Genomic DNA, 20,837 nt, shown 5'->3' on the forward strand with positions numbered 1-20,837 from the left:
CCAAATCCCACCCCTTCCACCCTCCCACGCCGGCTGGCTCTTGCTGGGCGGGAACACCTGGCCACAGGTGAGCTGGAGAGCCAGGCAGGGAAGGAGGGCGGGACCGCTCGTTTACCCCACGTGGCCGGGAGACACCCCACACACACCTGGGCTTGGGGCCGCGCCGGGCCAATGGGAGCGCGGGGGCGTGTCCGGGGGGGCATAAAATAAGCCCAGGTAGCGGCCGCGGAGCACAGGTGATTGGAGCGAGGACGCGTGCGTGGGCGAGGCGTGGGACTGGCCGGAGCGGCGGTTGCTGATTGGGCGTGGGCGCCGCGAGGAGCGAGGTGTGTCCGCGGACACGAGGCGAGAGTTCGGCGACCGGAGAAGCGGCGGAGCTGGCGGCACCAACGGGCAGCGGCAGCGGCGCGGGGATGCTGAACGAAGCGGAGAGCGGGCAGCCGTGGCGGCCGGCAACGGAGAGATGCCCGCGGGGGATCCCGCGGCCGGAGGGGCAAAACGGTGGCGCCCGCGGGGGCGCGGGGGCCCGGAACCAGGCGGCCAAGCGCGTCCTAGGTGAGGGGCGGGCGCGGGAGGAGCCGTTGCCGGGGGTGGGGAAAGAGAAGAGACCCTCGCGTGGGCGGCCGGCGCGGCACTACAGGTCCCATCATCCGGAGTCGCAGGGAGGTGGAATGCTCTGGCCGCTGGGCAGGATGGGTTTTTCCCCCAAACTTTGCGGGCGGGCGGGCGGGCGGGCGGGGGGGCGAGACTACAAGTTCCATCAACCAAAGTCCCGGGAAATTGGCTTTTCTGACGGCGGGGGGCGCTGCGGATGGCCATGCTGGGTTTCTCTGGTTTTCCCGACGAGGGGGTGGCGGCGGGGACGCGGGACTACAAATCCCATCATCCAGAGTCGCGGAGACGCTGCGGCTGGACAACATGGGTTTTCCCGGGCTGGAGGTGGGCTTTTTCTGGCTGGGACTCTCCGGGGGGGTCTTTCTCGACTTGTGTGGGGGGACGACTACAGGTTCCATCATCCAGAGTCGCGGGTGGGCTTCCTGGCTGCCGGAGGACGCTGCTGCTGGGCTTTTCCAGACTGAAGGCCGACGGAGGGGCTGGGGGGAGGGAGAAACTGAGCGGGACTACAATTCCCACCCCCAGCCTCGCGGGAGAGGTGGGCCTTATGGAAACCAATAAACACCGCTGTCTTCGGAACTCCGCGGCTCAGCGTGATGGGTCGCGGTGGCTTTTCCGGGCTGGGGGCGGGGGCGGGGGCGGGGCGGCGCGAGAGACCATCGCCGAGGGACTACAGACCACATCATTCTGAGTGGCAGGAGGTGGGTTTTCTGCTGTTGCTGCGGAAGATGGGTTTCTCCGGTCCTTTTTCCGACTGGAGGGGCAAGAGGGTGGGGCGGGGGCGACGCGGGACGACAGTTCCCATCCCGGGCTCGCAGGAGAGGTGGGCTTTCTCGAGGGGAGAACTCTGGCTGACTTCGGGGCTGCGCATGATGGGTCCCAGGCTTTCACCAACTGGGAGGCGGGTGGGGGTGGGGCGTCCTTCTGGCCGCCCCGCCAGCGCTTGCGGTTTGCAAGGTACGCTGGCGGAGAGGAAGACTGTGTGTGTGTGTGTCGTTTTGCGGGGGGCAAGGCGTGAGTGAGTCCGGGGTGGTCCCGCTTGGGCCAGCAGCTCCCCCGCCAGCCAGACCCCCCAGCCCGCTTCAAAGAGGCCAGGATGTCAACGCAGAGCCCTTCCTGACGGCCTTGACCAGGATGATGGTTTGCAGCTGGCTTGTGGTAGGGAGGGGGAAGCGGTTCCCAAAACAGCAGCAGCTCTTCCTGCGGGGGGGGTGACGGGCCAAGAAAGGTCCCTCTGCCAGTGTCACCACACTCTCTCTCTCTCCCCCACTTTCCTCCCCCCGCCCCTCTGACTTCCAGCCACCCAGGTTCAGGGCACGGTGAAGTGGTTCAACGTCCGCAATGGCTATGGATTTATAAACAGGTGAGTCCGTTTCGCTTTTGCGGCTCCCCACGGGCAGAAACCTTTTAACTCCTAGGAGGAGAGAGAAAAGGGGTGCGTGTGTGAGAAAGAGATGGAGGGAGCAGGGAGAGAAAGAAAGAAAGGGAGAAAGGAGGAAAAACTGGACATCGTTAGCTGGGTTTAAATCCGGCAGGAACCTTTGCTGCCGGGAGGTGAAAGTTTTTTAAAAAAAAAACCCTCAACCTGGTTTAATCATGGTTAATTAAGCCAATTGTTTGGCCGTGTTTTAGCTCTGAATCTCGATGAAGGTCGGATGAAGAATCAACGGGAGATTCCGCCCATTGAAGTGTTTTTTTTTTTTTTACACAGACTGGCCTCTTCCTCATTGGGTGGGCTGGGTGGGGGTGGGGGTGGGGTGGGGTTGTTATAATCCAAAATGGGGCTGCATCCCCCATCTTGGATTATATGTAAAAAAAACAAACTTCAATGGGCGGAATCTCCGGTTGGGTTCTTCATCCGACCTTCATCGAGATTCAGAGCTAAAACACAGCCAAACAATTGGCTTAATTAACCATGATTAAACCAGGTTGAGGGTTTAAAAACAAAAAAAACTTTCACCTCCCGGCAGCAAAGGTTCCTGCCGGATGCCCTGCCCCGGACATTGGCATTTCTGCCCCTTATTGTAGGTCACGGCGTGGCCAAGCCTAAATTAATTCCCAAAGGTGGGTTTGGTTGGGGAGCCCGGAGCCCTTGGATAGTTTGGCAGTTCTGTGCCAACTTCCTTCTCTCGGAGAGAGAGAAATAGAAAGAGGGAGAGAGAGAGATAGTAATAGAAAAAGAGGAACAGAGAGCAATAGAGAAATAAAGGAAGAGAGATATAGAGAAATAGAGAGAAATAGAAAGAGAAAAGCAACCAAGTCAGGCGTCCAAAGATTACCTGGCAAATCAGGTGGCACGCTATCATTCCCCCCTTTTTAAAAATCTGGGCTGGCTCCATTGAGACAAATGTTTGTCAGGGCAGCCTGAGCAAACAACTCGCTGGAGCCAAGTTGGCATAGCTGGGGTGCCTTATCTGGAGGTCTGTCCTTGTACCCAGGTGCTCCCGCCATTGGCCACTCTCGTGCTTAGGGGAGGGGCGATGCCAAGGGTCGGGGCCGTGGCATTTCAGATGGGCACCGGTGGGAGGGGGAGGACTCTCTGAGTTTGGGTGGTTTTCTCGCAGGCGTTTCGTGACCCAACCGGGTAACCTCATCAGTGCTAGAAAAGAGAGGGGTCTGCCCTCTGTTTATATACAGTCCCTTCCAGCACTGCTGAGGTTCCCTAGCTGGGTCACGAAACGCCTGCCAGAAAAACCACGGAGCTCAGAGAGCACCAGAGAACCCCAAAGCCCAACCCTGAGCCACCAATATTTTTCTGTCGGCTGGCATCTTTTATTTGGGTGGCCCCTGGCACTCCTGCCTGGTAAAACTCCGCTGGAAATAAAGGGACTTTTCTTTTCTTTTTTTGCAGCTTTGAAGGTTTAAAACTTCCTGCCCAAGAATCATCAAGTTGCAAATAAAAAAAGCAAAAAAAAAGCAAATTTATAATCAATTGGGGGAACAAAGTCTAATTGGCTGCCCATCCCCTTTGAAGAGAGATAAACCAGGTTTATCGGTGACCTTCATTCCTTTAATGGCTTTTATAAGTTTCTGGTCAAGCTGACATCTTTTGGATGTTGGCTTCCAACTCAAACCAAGTTTCCTGATGAGTTTGGCCGAGCACAACTGGACTAGAATTTGGAGCTCTGCCTCCTTAAAGCTCTCAATTTCCCCCGCTGTAATTTTAGCCCTGATTCAGCACAAGCAGTGGTTTGCCCGACGGATTAAAGATTTCAAGGTTTATATTTATTTTTCCTTTATCTTGGTCCCTCCTTGCAGGAATGACACCAAAGAGGATGTGTTTGTGCACCAGGTAAGCACTGAGCGTTGTGTAAGTAAAGTTCCTTTTAAATTTAAATTCCCCCCCCCCCCTTTATTGCTCCCTTCAGCCTTCGCTTTGCTCCTTGTAGTAAGTTTGAGTCAGCAAGGAAACTCCGTGGAAATTGTGAGAAATTGTTAGCGTTAAAACTTTGGGGGGTGGCTGGGAATTTCTTCCTGTAGCAACAGCACCTGATCCTGGCTTAGAAAAACAGTAACATTTCCATTTAGATTTGGGGTGTACAACCTTGGCAACTTTTAATCCACTTGTGGACCTCTACTCCCAGAATTCCCTAACCAGCATAGCTGGCTAAAGGGAATTCTGGGAGTTGAAGCCCACAGATCTTAAAAGTTGCTAAGGTTTAAAAATTAAAAATCCATTGTTTGGCTCACATTCACTTGGTGTACCCCATTACATAGCCAAAAAGGCATTAAGAGTTGTTAACCTAATCCTACGTAGCTTTTTTTTTTCTGTTACTATCACACTACTGACTAGGGCATACAAAACATTTGCCAGACCAATACTCGAATACAGCTCATCAGTCTGGAACCCAGATTACGTATCTGATATTAGCACAGTTGAGAAAGTCCAGAAATATTTCACAAGAAGAGTTCTCCGCTTCTCTACTCGTTGAAGAAGACCTTATGCCATGACTCGAAATTCTTGACCTAGAAAATCTAGAACTACGACGTCTTTGGTCCAATCTAAGTGTAGTATGTAAAATCATACATTGCAATGTCCTGTCAATGAATATTTCAGCTTCAACCACAACAACACAAGAGCAAACAATAGATACATGCTCAAGGTTAATCGCTCCAAACTCGATGGCAGGAAATACGACTTCAGCAATAACAGTGGTCAGATGTCTGGAACACTCTACCTGACTCTGTGGTTTCTTCCCAAACCCCAAAAACTTTAACCTTGGACTGTCTACTATGGACCTCACCCCTTTCCTAAGAGGTCTCTAGGGGGTGTGCAATGCGCACCAACGTGCCCACCGTCCCTGTCCTATGGTTTCTTTTATTTTTCTTATTCGTATCCATTTCATGTATTCATAACTATGTCGATATTTATACCTGTTATCTTATAATTGCTTGACAAAATAAAGTAACTCCACACAAGTCCTCCAGTTGCGAAAGCTGGACCCCAAAGGATGTCCATGCCCCTGTGCCCACTTCCAAGTTTCTGCCCCAGAGCTCACTCTATTTCTCTCTCTCTCTCTATTTCTCTATTTCTCTTTCTATTTCTTTTGTGTCTATTTCTCTTTCTCTATTTCTATTTCTGTTTGTTTTTCTCGATTTCTCTATTTTTTCTTTTTTTCTTTCTATTTCTCGCTCTACTTTTCTCTCTATTTCTATTTCTCTCTTTATTTCTCTGTTTCTATTTCTCTCTCTTTCTCTTATTTCTCTATTTCTTTTCTATTTTTCTCTCTTTCTATTTCTCTCTCTCTATTTCTCTGTTTCTATTTCTCTTTGTCTCTGTCTATTTCTCTTATTTCTGTACTTTTCTCTCTGTTTCTATTTCTTTCTCTTTCTCTCTCTCTCTTTTTATTGTTCTATTTTTCGATTTCTCTTTTCTCTCTCTCTTTTTTCTTTCTCTCTTTCTCTCGCTCTATTTTTCTCTCTTTCTTTCTCTTTCTCTTTCTTTCTGTCCCTCTCTCGGCTTTTTTCCCCCCCTAGACGGCGATCAAGAGAAACAATCCTCGTAAATTCCTGCGAAGTGTTGGAGATGGGGAGACGGTGGAGTTCGACGTGGTGGAAGGCGAGAAGGTGAGGCCCGCGCGGCGGCTTTTCCCGGCCCCGCCGTCCGAGAGCCGGGATGGTTCGTGGCCGGGCGACCTGACTTGACTTTTCTTTTTCTTTCTTTCCTCCTCGCAGGGGGCCGAAGCGGCCAACGTCACCGGGCCCGGCGGGGTCCCTGTCAAAGGCAGCCGCTACGCCCCCAACCGCCGTCGCTTCCGCCGGTACATCCCGCGTTCCCGCCAGGCCCCGCTGCCCGCCGACCCCGCCGCCGCCGCCTCCGCCGGCCGGCCCGAGGCGGGCGGCGAGACGGTCAGCGAGGGCGAGAGGGCGGACGACGGGGTCCAGCAGCGCCCGCGCAGGAGGCGCCCCCCGCCCTTCTTCTTCCGCCGGAGATTCGTGAGGGGACCCCGGGCCCAGGCCCAGGCCCCGGCCCCGGCCCCGGCCCCGGCCCAGGCCCAGCCGCCCCAGCAGGCCCACACCGCGGAGGCGAGTCCGGCGTGGGTGTGCATGTGGGTGTGGCAGCACGCGACCGGCCACCATCTTGTGACCCCATTCCCGCCACCCCCCCACGCGCAAGACCCTCAGGCCTTTCTCTTGTTGCTCCCCGCCCCGCTTTCCCAATGAGGAGGCCGGGCCTAAGCCCACGTGAGACAAAATAGGCCGTATAATCCGAGTCGGAGATGGAAAAAGGGGCCTTGGGGGCGTCTTCTAGTCCCGCCTGCTGCCCAGGCAGGAGACTATATAGATATATACACACATACATACCAGGGTCTCTCAAAATTGGGAACTTGAAAGTTTGAGGACTTCAACTCCCAGAGTTCCTCAGTTAGCTGTGGACTTCATCTCCCAGAGTTCCTCAGCCAGCTGTGGACTTCAACTCCCAGAGTTCCTCAGCCAGCAAAGCTGGCTGAGGAACTCTGGGAGTTGAAGTCCACAGCTGGCTGAGGAACTCTGGGAGTTGAAGTCCTCAAGTTCCCAAGGTTGGAGACCCCACCCGCTGTATACCATTCCAGACTAAGCGGCTGCCCAGCCTCTTCTGGGGCAGCCGCCGCTTCTGTTGGCAAGCAGTTGCACGGATTAAACTGTCCTCACTGTTAAGAGGCGTGAAACTGGCTTCGGGCGTTTTTTCCCTGGTTTCGGGGTGCAGGTTTTTTGGGGGTGGGGAGGAACTGGGTGGGGAAGGCTGTTCGCTGGTTCCTTGCGCCGTTCTTGGAATAAACTTTTTGCGGTGGGGTGGGGGTTTGGACCCCTGAAAAGAGACTCTCCTGTCCCTGTTGCCGTTTCGTGGCTTTCTCTCCCTGCTTTGCGGATGGAGGCCCTTCTGGATGGTGTTTGGGCGGGGGGCTCGGGGGGTCCCTTTGGCGAGAATTGCAGAATTCTCTCCCAGAATTCCACCCAGAGCGCCAGAGGCCGGACGCGTCGCTCTTAGCCGGGCCCCGTCTGGAATTGGGATAGGGTTGGGCTAGAAGACCTCCGGGGTCCCTTCCGTTATTATTCTGCATGGAATGGTGTAGGGCCTCCTGCCTGTGCGGGGGTGGCCTAGAAGACCTCTGGGGGTCCCTTCCGACTCTGTTCTTACTCTGTGGTGGAGTGGTATGGGGCCTCCTAATTAAGCAGGAGTGGACTAGATGACCTCTGAGGTCCCTTCCAATTTATTCTGCGTGGAATGGTGTAGGGTCTCATGTTTGAGCGGGGGGTGGTGGGGCCGGATGATCTTTGAGGTCCCTTCTGACCCTGCTCTTCCTTCCCAGGGCTCTGACAACACAGACCCCAAAGATGCTACCCAGCCTGAAGGAGACCAGCCTCAGCAGATCCAGGCGGGCGAGAGAGCCCCGGCCTCTCGATACCGTCCCAGATACCGCAGGCAAGTCTTTCTACACACACACACACACACACACACACACACAGAGCTGCAGAGAAAGCTAACCAGGGTTCCAAGCTAGCTTTACACTGGTTAAGACATTTGCCGACACGGGATTTGCGGGGGGGCAGAATTATACGCAATAGTCAGCAATAGACCATCATTCGGGGTTTTAAGGAGGAAGAAAAGTTGGCTAGCTTGCTATCCAGGTTGGGTTGACTGGACAAGCCAGGATTCCCAGTCCTGGGGAAGCCTGACCAATGTTGGTTTGTGCAAAGAAGGGAGCTAAACCAGAATGCCGAAGCGACTTTGAGCAGAATAACTACCATAAGTGAGTAATTTGGTGTTGCAACTCCCCATGGGTGGACTTCAACTCCCAGAATCCCTCCACCCAGCGTATCTCTTCCTCCATTTAATTGTCATGCCGTCTAAGCCCACATTTAACCTTTTTAGTCATGCAGCTTACCAAGGGTTTGTTTGTTTTTTTCACTTTGCGAAGTTTTGTGTTGAATTTTGGTAAACTTTTGGGTGGCCGGGGAGTTCTGGGAGTTGGACTCCGCCCATTTTCAAGGTGCCCAGGATGGGTAACACCGCTAAACATTTAGATGATACCCGGCACCCTTTATTTTTTATTTATTTATTGTTTGCAAACCACAGTGCTTTCTTGCCTGTCTCCAGCTGCCGTATCTTCATTTAGTATTACATTTGGTGTGGTAACTTATGGTAGATGATGATCGTATTTCATGACTGTGATCCTGTTTTTTTTCGCTTGTTGCTTATGGGGACAACGAGAGCTTATGCGCCAGAGACAAATTCCTTGCGTAGCTTAACCACACTTGGCCAATAAAGAATTTTCTGATTCTATTTAAATTCAAGATGGTTGAACTCTGAATGGCAATTCCTGGAGGGGCTCAACAAAACTGGAGAAGCGACCTTGAATTAACAGGGAGGACAATTAACCAGGGGAACTCCTTGCCACCAGAAGTTGTGGGTGCGCCACCCCCGGAGGTTTTTTTTAAGAAGAGACTTGGCTGAAATGGTGTGCTTGAGCAGGGTGGGCTGGACTAGAAGACCTCCAAGGTGTCCCTTTCCAGCTCAGAACAGATTCTGCTCCCAGTTCTTTGGGGAATGGTCTCTTCCTCCCCCCACCAAGGGGGAAGAAGGCTGAGAGTTGATTCACACTCACCCACCTCAACCCCTCCATTGTCTCCCCCAGACCTTTTCGCCCCCGTCCTCCACAGCAGCCCACCACGGAGGGAGGAGACGGCGAGACGAAAGCGGCCCAGGCGCCGGCCGACGGCATCCGTCCCGAGCCTCAGAGGCAGCGCAACCGGCCTTACTTCCAGCGCCGGCGCCAGCAGACAGCAGCTCGCCAGACGGCGACTGAGGTGAAGGGCGAGGGAAATTGGGGGCGGGTTGGGTGCAGGGGCAGAAGAGGTGGAAATTCAGCCAGTTCAGTCCAGTTCCGGAGAAAACCGGTAACGGAAATTTGGAGTAGTTCTGGAGAAACATCCTGGGGTCAATTTTCAAGGAAAGAGGGATATGGTGTGGGGAGAGGGAATTCTTCCTGGCTTTGTAGAGGTTGCCGGAAACTGACCGGATCGTGTTCCGTACAGGTTTCTGCTGACCGGATTGTATCAGTCCCCTTCCCATGAAACCTGACCCCGGTCGCCTCTTTTCTGCCCTAGGCAACCACCAATACTAAGGAGCAGCCGACCCCCAGCTCCGCAGCTGCTGGGGGGGACACCCCAGCTGCCAGCACTCCTGTGATGATGACTCAAGAGTCTGTGGTAGAAGCCAGCAAGTCTGGTTCTCCAACCCAGGAAAGCCTCACCCAGCCACTGCCGGAAATCCAGCAAGAGCTTGTGGATGTAAGCAAGCGGGGATGGGGGGGTGGTGGTGGATGTGGGGAGGGCCTTGGACCCCTGGCTAATACTCCCCCATCTTCTCCGTAGACTCTCCTGCTCGAGCAGGGGGTTGGACTAGATGACCTCCAGGATCGTCCCTTCCAACTCTTGTTCAAATTCTATGCCTTAGCTGCAAAGGGCCCCGCAATGCCTTTACGCCGCCACCAGGGGTCACTCTTGATCCACATTCTGCAAGTAGCAGTGCATCAGGATAGAGCTGGAAGGGACCTTGCAGGTCATCTAGTCCAACCCTCACCCACCCCGCCCAAACAGGACACCCTAACACCTGTTTTCCTTCCTTTTTTTAAAATAAAAAAATCCCAGATTCCAACACCCGAGCCTGGGGGAGAGCTTGCCTCTGCTTTACTGGCATGAAAAGCCTGCACACACCGAGGGGATGCCAAGAGCTGCGATTTGGTAAGTCTTTTTGGGTTCGTTTTCAAGAGGGACTGAATTTTGCGAGCGGCCTAACCATATATCGCCCCTCCAAGTGTTTGCATTTAACCTTAGACAACCCACCCCACCTGACTTTTAATTTTTTTACTTTAAAATTATGATTAATTGTGGGGAGAGGATGGGGGTGTTGAAAGCTGCCAGATTATATTGAACTCCTTAAATTTGCAAATGGAAATTCGCAGAGTTTCTCCCTCTTCTACTAAGTGCTTCCTTGGCTAGGTATCTCTCAAATGCACCAAGATTTGTTTTTCTTTTTAAAAAATAATTGGCTTTTTCTCAACTACGCCCCCAACTGCCTGCAAACTCATAGGAGCTCTTGGGAAGCTTGCTAAGAAGTTGTATTTCCTAGCCTGCAAATTTTTTATTTTTATTTTATTTTAGCCAAGGGGAGGTCTTGCTTCTCCTGCTGAAAAATTCAGATTTAAGGGGGGAGGGGTCCTCAATGCACTTATAGATTAACCAAATTGGAAGGGACCTTGTAGGTCATCTAGTCCACTCCCCCCCTCACCCAAGCAGGAGACCCAACACTGTTTCTGGTGCTCCCTGAGCAGGACTCTACTTTTCTTGGAGACGTTTCACTACCCGAACTAGGTAACATCATTAGTGCTACAAGAAAACAGCCCCAGGAGGCCACAATTCAGCGCTTAGCAAAGAGTCTCTTTTATCGGTGTCCAGATTTTAACTTTGCAATGCCTCACCCCGCCTCAATATTTCAGGGTTTCCTTAAACCCAAGTCCATTGTCCGGTTTGCTTTTCCGTCCGCTGCAGGTATCCAGAATGTGCCTCCAACCCAAGTTACCTCATCCTGCACTTGAAAAGACCCCAAACTTCACCAATAACCCTCTTTGCTGCTGTTGAAGTTCTAAAATGTTTAAAAAAAGAAGAAAGAAAGAAAAAAAGAAGAATAAACTTGACCGGGGGTGGCGGTGGAACAACTTGACCAGAAAGAAAGGAAAACTGCTTAAAAAAAAGAGAGAGAGAGAAAACTTCAGAAGGGGTTGCTTTGTCTGCCTCTTTCCACAGCTTTGCCAGTTTAAAGCAGAAAAAAAAATGGAAAACTGGCTGTTGAATCTTGAGTTAATTTTTTTTCCTTCCCCCCCACCTCCCCACCCCCATTGTTTGAAGAACCACCCTGTGTGTATGAACCATTGTGTGCAGTTTGGGCGTCAGTAAAAAGAGAAAAAAATTTGCACAGAGATTGCGTTGTCTCACCTGTTGTTTTTTCTTCCCGTCGACAAATTCAAGGGTATTTGGGTTTTTCGTCGCCATCCTTGTCTCTAAAAAGCTGTCAGAAAACTTCCTAGAGGGGGGGAGCACGGGGTGGACTGCTCCAAATTAAACCAGGGAGGGGGGGAAACGGTGTGGGGTGTAGTGGTTAAAGCACCGGGGTTAGAAACTGGGAGGAGTTCAAGTCCTGCCCCCCAACACACACATAAGATCAGAGCTTGGGTGAGTCACTTTCTCTGTGTCTGGGAAGGGAAGCCAACCACTTTGGGAATTTCAGGATTGGCCCCCAATAAATATCTATCTATCCCTCTCCCCCCACCTCTCTATCCATCTATCTATCTTTATATCTACCTTTCATCTAATTATCATTTATCTCCCTCTCCCCCCTCTCATATATCCATGTTTATATCTACCTGCCTATCTACCTTTCATCTATTTATCTATCTATCCATTCAATCCGTACATTAATCAATTTATCTATGCCATGCCTAAGCCGGGATTAGAACTCACAATCTCCTAGTGATCGGCCTGCCAAATGGTTACGAGCCTGGCTCCCACTTTTCCTGAGCCCTGACAGCTAGAACAATTTTAACTGGTGGAATGGCTTGCCAACAACTTGAAGTCATGGCTGCTCCATCCCTGGAAGTTTTGTTTTTTTTAAATAAAAAAGACCTGACAGTCATTTGTTGGGTATGGTGTAATAATAGGGGGAGTTGGACTAGATGTCCTTCAGGGTCCTTTTTTAAAGATGCTGCTGGTTGTGGGTGGCCTGCAGCAGCCCTGGCTGGCCTCAAGGGTTGAGCCTCCCTGTTGCATGTGAAAATTTACCTTATACACCTAGATATCTATCTCTACCCATTTTATTATATTCTCACACTCCCCTGTTTTTCTGAAGTTGGTTGCTTTTCCAGCACCCATGAGTTGGAGCACCTTACGGTCCCAGGAAATGCCATGTTGACACAGGTAGTGGTTGAGTCTTCTCCAAGGCGCAGGGATGCCCAGGAGAGGCTGTGCACCTGGGTGGGACTGTTCCCGCCACCCCCACCCCCCAAAATGTCAAGACAGGTAGTTCCTACCCATAGCTCCTGCACCACAACACAAAATTAGATGTTGAGACTCTAGAATAAGTACAGAGAAGAGCAACCAGGATGATGAGGGGACTGGAGGCTAAAACATACAATGAACGGTTGCAGGAACTGGGGGTGTCTATTTTAGTGAAGAGAAGGGCCAGGGGAGACAGGAGAGCAGCCTTCCAATATTTGAGGTGGGGAGGGGTTGGACTAGATGACCTACAAGGTCCCTTCCACCTCTTGTATTCTATACTCAATGGAACAGAAGTTGCCTTTGGAAGTTGTGGGAGCTTCATCCCTGGAGGCTTTCAAGAAGAGACTGGACCACCATGGTGTAGGGCAGGGGTCTCCAAACTTGGCCTGTTTAAGACTCGTGGACTTCCCAGAGTTCCTGAGCTAACATGACTGGAGGAGGAATTCTGGGAGTTAGAAGTCCACAAGTCTTAAACAGGCCAAGTTTGGAGACCCCTGGTGTAGGGTACTCCTGCTTGGGCAGTGGGGGTTGGACTAAAAGACCTCCCGGGTCCCTTTCAATCATACATCCCCAGGGTGGGGCAGAAAGTCTTAGCCCTCGGCCCGGGAGGAAGAAGATTAGGCTGCGAGAGAGATTCACGTCCCAACAGCCAAATTTGGGCAACCCTCTAAATCGGGTTAGAATTTGGCTGAGGGATTCTGGGAGTTGAAGTCCACAAGTCTTAAAAAGTTGCCAAGTTTGGAGACCTCTGCTCTAAAATGCTGCTGTCTGGAGGGGTTGATTCAGCTGCTTTGCCTAAAAATACCAGACAAATAAATAAAAATATATACAAATACCAGAAATATGTTTGTACCTCTCTCTTTCTCTCTTTTTCTGTCTCTTTCTCTTTCCCTCTCTTTTCTCTTTCTCTCTTTCCCTCTCTCTCTTTTCTCTCTTTCTCTCTTTCTCTTTCCCTCTTTCTCTCTTTCTCTTTCCTCTCTTTCCCCCCTCTCTCTTTCTTTTTCTCTTTCCCTCTTTCTCTCTCTCTCTCTCTTTCTCTTTCTTTCCCCCCTCCCTCTTTCTCTTTTTCTTTTTCCCTCTTTCTCTTTTTCCCTCTTTTTCTTTTTCTCTCTCTTTTTCCTTTTCTCTCTCTTTTTCTCTTTCTCTCTCTCTATTTCTCACTGTCTCTTTCTGTCTCTCTGTCTCTCCCTCCCTCCCTCTCTCTCTCTCTCCCCTCCTTCCCTGATCTGGGAAAATGCACACGGGGATTTGAATTCAAAAGCCACCTTCTCCCATGTGAGACGGGGTCGGAAGTTTCTCCAAAGGGGAATCTGTGTGAATTATCAGCTCAAGGAAGTGCAGAATTGCTGCGAAGACTTCAAGAATAAACTCCTTTGCACGGACCGACGCATCAGGCAGAAAATATTCTCCTGGTTTGCGTTAATTGTGATTAAAATCCCTGAGCCATCCAAGCGTCGTGCCAAGGAAGGAAACCCCCACAGTGTAGCCATCTATTCTTTATATACAAATAGCACGGTTTTTCTTTTTTCTAGAAATACAAAATGAAACATGCACACGCACGCACACGCGCACACACAAAAAAAAACCCCTCTGCGTTAAGACATATTCTCTCATGACCCAAAGCCCCAAACACAACCCTTTGTGCCATTATACACAGTTGGAGGAGAAATTTTTTTTTATAGTCTCACATCTTTTCACTCTCCGTTCTGGCTTTCCCGCCCAAGTTGTCAAATTTCCCCACAGTCTTGTCAGCTTCTGTTTTAAAAGTTCCCTGCTTTGGTAGGGGAAATAGTTTAAATAAATAAATAAAACAAAAAAACAACCCAATTCTAAACACTCTTTGTGGATGCAAAAAAAAAAAAGGTTTGAAAAATTGCAGGGGTGGAAAAAAAATGTGTGGAGGAGTTAAAGAGAGAGTTCACACCTAAGGCAATTGAAAAAAGCGTGAAACAACCACAGATCTCTGCGTGAAAATTAACTCCTAGGAATTAACGGCGCCGCCTTTTTAAAAAGCTGGGAAGTTCTTGAACTGGGGGATGCAGAGAAGAATTAAACCAGGTTCAAACCAGCCCAGACTTCAGCAAACCCTGTTCCTTACTAGCACTGATGATAAAACGACTGAGATGGTATAGGTTCTCCTGCTTGAGCAGGAGGCTGGACTAGAAGACCTCCAAGGCCCCTTCCAGCTCCTATTTTCTATTCTATTCTCCTTTTCCTTCTCCCTGTAAACCCCTCTCCCTTCTAGCTCTGATGACGTTCCCTATTTGGGTCATGTGAAACATCTGCAAGGAAACTACTAAGCTCAGAGAATGCCAAAGACCTCACAGTCTTTTCCTCCTCCTCCTCCTCCTCCTAACACTCTTCTAGCCCTGATGATGTTCCCTAGATGGGTCATGAAACGTCTGCAGGAAAACAACTCAGCTCAGAGAGCACCAAGGACCCCATCGTCTTCCTCCTCTTCCTCCTTTTCCTCCTCCTCCTCTTCCTCTTCCTAGACCTAACTCCCTTCTAGCACTGATGGCGAACGTTCCCTAGGTGGGTCATGAGAGGTCTGCAAGGAAACTCCGAAGCCCAGAGACCCCCAAGGACGCCCTCCATTCAACCCTGCGCTACCAATATTCTCCTTTACCGGTAGGCAAACGTGCTCAGCAAAATAATTCCTTTGCAATATCCTCTTTTTTTTGCCATTTGAAAGGGAGAGGCTTTTATTTGAATCCCTAACCGTTCTCAAGCTCAGAAAAACACCGGCTCCGGTTAGTTTTGTCCCCATTCCGTTTTTAATCTCAGGGCAAGCAACCTATGGTGGTTTGGGGGTGGGAATGGGGTGCAGTGGCCTCGTAATCATGGGGACCCAAGAGAGGCAGAAGGCTGTTTTTGGTGTGAGGTTTTCCTTGCAAGAGGACAAATCAGCAATCCGGGGAAGCAGCATCTCTCACACTCAGACCCCGGACTCGCTGGGGGAATTCTGGAAGTCCTTTTAGACCCACAAATGCTGGCTGGGGGATTCTGGGAGTCCTTTGAGGCCCACAAATGCTGGCTGGGGGATTCTGGGAGTCCTTTGAGGCCCACAAATGCTGGCTGGGGATTCTGGGAGTCCTTTGAGGCCCACAAATGCTGGCTGGGGGATTCTGGGAGTCCTTTGAGGCCCACAAATGCTGACTGGGGGATTCTGGGAGTCCTTTGAGGCCCACAAATGCTGGCTGGGGATTCTGGGAGTCCTTTTAGGGCCACAAATGCTGGCTGGGGGATTTGAGACCCACAAATGCTGACTGGGAATTCTGGGAGTCCTTTTAGGGCCACAAATGCTGACTGGGGATTCTGGGATTTCTTTGAGGCCCACAAATGCTGGCTGGGGATTCTGGGATTCCTTTGAGGCCCACAGATGCTGGCTGAGGAATTCTGGGAGTCCTTTAGGCCCACAAATGCTGACTGAGGGATTCTGGGAGTCCTTTGAGGCCCACAAATGCTGACTGAGGGATTCTGGGATTTCTTTGAGGCCCACAAATGCTGGCTGGGGGATTCTGGGATTCCTTTGAGGCCCACAAATGCTGGCTGAGGAATTCTGGGAGTCCTTTTAGGCCCACAAATGCTGACTGAGGATTCTGGGAGTCCTTTGAGGCCCACAAATGCTGACTGAGGGATTCTGGGATTTCTTTGAGGCCCACAGATGCTGGCTGAGGAATTCTGGGAGTCCTTTTAGGCCCACAAATGCTGACTGAGGGATTCTGGGAGTCCTTTGAGGCCCACAAATGCTGGCTGGGGATTCTGGGATTCCTTTGAGGCCCACAAATGCTGGCTGAGGAATTCTGGGAGTCCTTTTAGGCCCACAAATGCTGACTGAGGGATTCTGGGAGTCCTTTGAGGCCCACAAATGCTGACTGAGGATTCTGGGATTTCTTTGAGGCCCACAGATGCTGGCTGAGGAATTCTGGGAGTCCTTTTAGGCCCACAAATGCTGACTGAGGGATTCTGGGAGTCCTTTGAGGCCCAGAAATGCTGACTGGGAGATTCTGGGATTTCTTTGAGGCCCACAAATGCTGACTGGGGGATTCTGGGAGTCCTTTGAGGCCCACAAATGCTAACTGGGGGATTCTGGGAGTCGTTTTAGGGCCACAAATGCTAGCTGGGGGATTTTGGGAGTCCTTTGAAGCCCACAAATACTGGCTGGGGCATTCTGGGAGTTGAAGTCCACCCTTCTTAAAGTGACAGTGGCTGGGAAGCACTAGTCCATAGAAAGCAGCATCCCTCCTTCTGCCTCTCGCAGGCCTGAGTATGGAACTTGTAGTCCTTCCTCTTGAGGTGGCCTTAGTGGTCCAAAGGTCCACCATGGAGGGCCAGTGAAGGAGGAGAGGTGTTTCCCAGGCTGTCACTCTTCCACCTCTCTGGTCAACATCGTCTTGTTTGGACCCAGCATTCATCACACATTCAGGGTTTGAAATCTAGACCTCGGGCACTTTAAGATTTGTGGACTTCAATTCCCAGAATTCCCCAGCTGGCAAGGTTTTTTTTTTTTTAATACCAGAATTCAGTTATGTATACGACAATAACAAATACGGCCAGACTACTTTTATTTTATTTGTTTGATTGGGTAAGTTTTCTTAATAGATAGTGGGACTGAAGTAGACGTGATATATCTTGACTTCAGCAAAGGGGGAAAAGGAAGAAATGGCTGGGGAATTCTGGGAGTTGAAGTCCAGAGGTCTTAAAGTAGCCATGTTTGGATAGCCCCGGTCTAGAAGGTGTCCCAAATTTACTGGAAAAGGCATATCCTGAAGCACATGAAAGAGGAAGGAACCTCCTGAGAGAGTGGCCAGGAACTCTGCCCATGCTCTGGGGCACTCTTGTGCGCTATGCGCTCAGGACTTAACATTAGCGCAAGCCGAATCAAGTACGAAATGAGGAAAAGACTTCAGAAGAGGGTTAATTGGCAGCCAGTTTCTCTGATTGGTTTGTGCTTCCGAAAGTGCTCTGGGAAGCTGGGGTGGGGTGGGGAAATCTAGACCAAATAGGGCTACCCAGAGGGTATCTTTCCACCCCAAAGCCTAATTTACAGCAAAGTGAGCGTGGTGCCTGCCCTCCCGAACCGCCTGATTAAAAAAAATCATCCTCTTTAAATTGCTTTTCCCTTAAAAATATTTTAAGAAAAATAAAATAAAGTAAATGCAAACCAGACCAAAGAAACATGTTTGGCCGAGACCCCGAGACCTTCCGGCCAGGCCTCGTGGCCCTAAAGTGCTAGAGACAAACCTTGTTTTCTTTGCCGGTGTCCCCGATTCTACTCCTTGTGGCCTCCTTTCCCTCCCCGCCATTCCTTTCCCTGCCCTCTGCCCCGATTCATTCGTGGCCGTCCGGACTCAGTTCGTCGAGCTCCGTGTAAGGCTTGATCTCGCGATCCAACAACGACGGGGTGCGTCGGAATGTGGCAGCGATGTCATCGAAGGTGCGTCCCCGTGTCTCCGGCACCTTGAGGTAGGTGAAGGCGGAGAAGATGAAGAGGAGGATGGCGAAGATGAGGAAGACGTAAGGGCCGATCGCCTCCTGCAAGGGAATACCAGGAAAACAAGAGGTGAAAGGGAGTTTAGAGATCTTCTAGTCCAACCCTCCTCCTATCATATTACCCCCCTTCCCACTAGACATCCCCAGTTCCTGCAAGGACTGGCTGCACTCAGCAAGTAACAACCACCATTAAGTTGATTTGCAAGGCGTCCATTTTTCCTCCTCCCTTTCGTGCTGTGCCGTTCCGGTTATCGGCGGCCGATGGCTAAAAACATCTCGAAGGGCCGTCGATCGACACCGAAGTGCAGGGATTAAAAATACGCCTTTCCCACCACCCTTATCCCTGGAGGAGGGCTGGACTAGATGACCTACAAGGTCCCTTCCGACTCTGTTAATCTGTTATGATTCTGTTATTCAGAAATGGTGGGAGCTTCATCCCTGGAGGGTTTCAATAAGAGACTGGACCGTCCTCTGTCAGAAATGGTGTAGGGTCTCCAGCTTTTGGGGGGGTGGTGGAATAGATGACCTCCAAGGATCCCTTCCGACTCGGTTATTATTCTGTTATTCAGAAATGGTGGGAGCTTCATCCCTGGAGGGTTTCAAGAAGAGACTGGACTGTCCTCTGTCAGAAATGGTGTAGGGTCTCCAGCTTTGGGGGGGGTTGGACTAGATAACCTCCAAGGATCCCTTCCAACTCGGTTATTATTCTGTTATTCAGAAATTGCGGGAGCTTCATCCCTGGAGGATTTCAATAAGATATTGGACAAGCCATCCGTCAGAAATACTGTAGGCAGCGTCTCCCGCTTGGGCTGGCAGCGGGTGGGCTTGGACTAGATGACCTCTAAGGTCCCTTCCTGCTCTGTTAATCTGTTAAAAGGTTCTCACGCTCACCTGGATGGCCGGGAAACTCATGCCGATGATGAAGTTGCTAGTCCAGTTGGCAAAGCCGGCCACGGCCATGGCGGCTGGCCGAGGACCCTGGCTGAAGAGCTCCGCCACGATGAACCACGGGATAGGGCCCGGCCCGATCTCAAAGAAGGCCACAAAGGCGAAAATGGCCACCATGCTCAGGTAGCCCATCCAGGCCACACTTTTCTGTGGAGGGAGATATTTCTTCAGAGGATTTTTCCCCGGCTGGCAAAAGTCCCGGACATGCAACGCGACACATTCAGAGAGTCCTCAACTTACCATGCGTCATTTAGTGACCGTTACAGAGTTACCACGGCACTGAACCAAGTGAGTTATGGCCGCTTTTTCACGCTTAGGACCGTTGCAGCAGCCTACGCGCGGCCTCGCAATCAAAATTCAGACGCTCGGCAGGTGTCTCGTATTTATGGCGGTCTCAGCCTCCACAGGGTCTTGCAATCAAAATACAGCCACTTGGCAAGTGACTTGTATTTATGACAGCCGCAGCGCCCCAGGAGTCAGGAGATGCCCCTTTTGCGACCTTCTGACAAGCCAAGTCCATGGGGAAGCCATTTGCTTAATGACTGGCTTAACAATGACAGTGATTCATTTAACGACTAAAGCAAGAAAGGTCATAAAATGGAGCAAAACTCACTGAATAACTGCCTCACTTAAGAACACGAAATTTTGGGCTCCATTATGGTGCTCCTAAGTCAATAACCATCTGTATCGGTTAATGATTCACTTAAGGAGCATGCCGCTAAATTAACAACTGCAGCGATTTGGTTAAGAAAAGGGATGAAGGACTTCCGGTGGCACTTCTGTCGAAATCAGATCGGAGTCCGTGATTGTGCGTTGCTCCGATCCGAGCTCTACTTGTTGGAGCATCTCAAACAGGACCGGAACCACCCTGGAGGGGTGATGAAGAAAGAGGGACTGCCTGTTTTGCTCAGCAACCAAAAATTCAGGGCTCGGTTACAGTCGTAAGTCGAGGACAATCTGCGTTTGGATGCGAACAATGAGGAGGGCCCTTTTGGTGACTCACAGGAGTGGAGAAAACCCATGGATTATCCTCCCCACAAAAGGAAATCAGACACCTGTTGCTTCAGATTCAGGGACGGTGGAACTGACCGCCACAAGATGCAGCCGATTGGGATGGAGAGCAGTTTTGGAGAGAAATCCAGCCCTCAAAAGGGGGCGGGGGCGGCGTCCTTAGTCCGGCTACTCACCAGAAGGAGGAGTGAGGTCATCATCAATAAGGCACAGATGCCCATTCCGAGTAAGCCCACCAGGTGTAGCGTCCGCCTTCCTGCCCGCTCGACCAGGAACACCTGGAAGAGAGGACAAAGGTGAGGAAAAGGTGCTGAGACTCCTCACCTGAGGGAGGGAGAGGGCCAGGTGGGCAATCCTAACAGCTGTTCGGTTTCTAAAGCAAGTGACTGATAGCAAATTTTGATTTTTATAGCCAATTGAGCAGGGGGTTGGACTAGAAGACCTCCAAGGTCCCTTCTAACTTAGTTATTCTGCTATTTCTTTTTTTTTTAAATAAACTTTATTAGTCTTTTTATATCTTTAAAAACTGAACAAAATATATAAATATTATGACATTAACAATGTGTGACAACATTCATATACTTCTATTTTGTGCTTATTTACAAATATATACAATTCATGCAAATATAAATGTTTAATATGTAAAATGCTTATCATTACCTCTTTTCATCATCCCTTTGTCCCAATTTAATCCAATCATACAATTTTTCCCAAATTCTATAATATTGAGACTTCTTCTTTCTCTTGTAACATCAGGGTTAATTTATCCATCTTAGCACACGCCATTATTTTTTGAATAATCAGTTGATCTGTTGGTGTAGAATTCTGTTTCCAACATTGAGCATAGGCAGTTCTAGCAGCAGTTAAGATATGTAATATTATTATATTTTATATCTTTCCCATATTTCTTTTTAATCATCCCTAAGAAAAATAATTCTGGTTCTAAATCTACTTGTTTGTTCTGCTATTTCAATGTCTATAGCAACTGATAGCAATTTTTGATTTTTATAGCAAATTGAGCAAGGGGTTGGACTAGAAGACCTCTAAGGTCCCTTCCAAATTTGTTATTCTTTTATTCTGTTATTTTGATGTCTACAGCAAATGATTGATAGCAAACATCCGTACAGTACTTGGTAATTGCGAAATTTTGTGGAGCATGGAAGGAAAGGATGGATGGATGAATCTTTTACCGACATTTCTCAGGCCTTGACCATTTCATGTTATGTGGACTT

The 20,837-nt window shown here is 50.1% G+C and overlaps 2 protein-coding genes across 2 annotated transcripts in view; one reads left to right on the plus strand and one right to left on the minus strand.

Annotated features, from left to right (window-relative positions):
• Positions 1-275: 275 nt before the first annotated feature.
• On the plus strand, positions 276-11,077 carry YBX2 (Y-box binding protein 2). The gene is given in 12 exon segments (XM_087916436.1): positions 276-435; positions 438-510; positions 512-555; positions 1,915-1,978; positions 3,874-3,907; positions 5,593-5,682; positions 5,791-6,141; positions 7,407-7,519; positions 8,733-8,904; positions 9,205-9,387; positions 9,748-9,840; positions 10,648-11,077. Coding segments are annotated over 11 exon segments (1,197 nt in total). The 5' UTR covers positions 276-413; the 3' UTR covers positions 9,799-9,840; positions 10,648-11,077.
• Positions 11,078-17,269: 6,192 nt separating this feature from the next.
• SLC2A4 (solute carrier family 2 member 4) overlaps positions 17,270-20,837 on the minus strand; it is a 31,175-nt gene continuing 27,607 nt past the window's right edge. The window contains exons 9-11 of the mRNA XM_087916430.1: positions 19,782-19,883; positions 18,538-18,741; positions 17,270-17,688 (exon numbers count right to left, since the gene is read on the minus strand). Of these exons, the coding sequence (XP_087772556.1) occupies positions 17,485-17,688; positions 18,538-18,741; positions 19,782-19,883 (510 nt within the window). The 3' untranslated portion in view covers positions 17,270-17,484. The remainder of the gene's footprint in view (positions 17,689-18,537; positions 18,742-19,781; positions 19,884-20,837) is intronic.

This window comes from Pseudonaja textilis, chromosome Z (assembly GCF_049901715.1).
Source record: "Pseudonaja textilis isolate UNSWEBS1 chromosome Z, rPseTex1.2, whole genome shotgun sequence".
NCBI classification, from domain to species: Eukaryota; Metazoa; Chordata; class Lepidosauria; order Squamata; family Elapidae; genus Pseudonaja; species Pseudonaja textilis.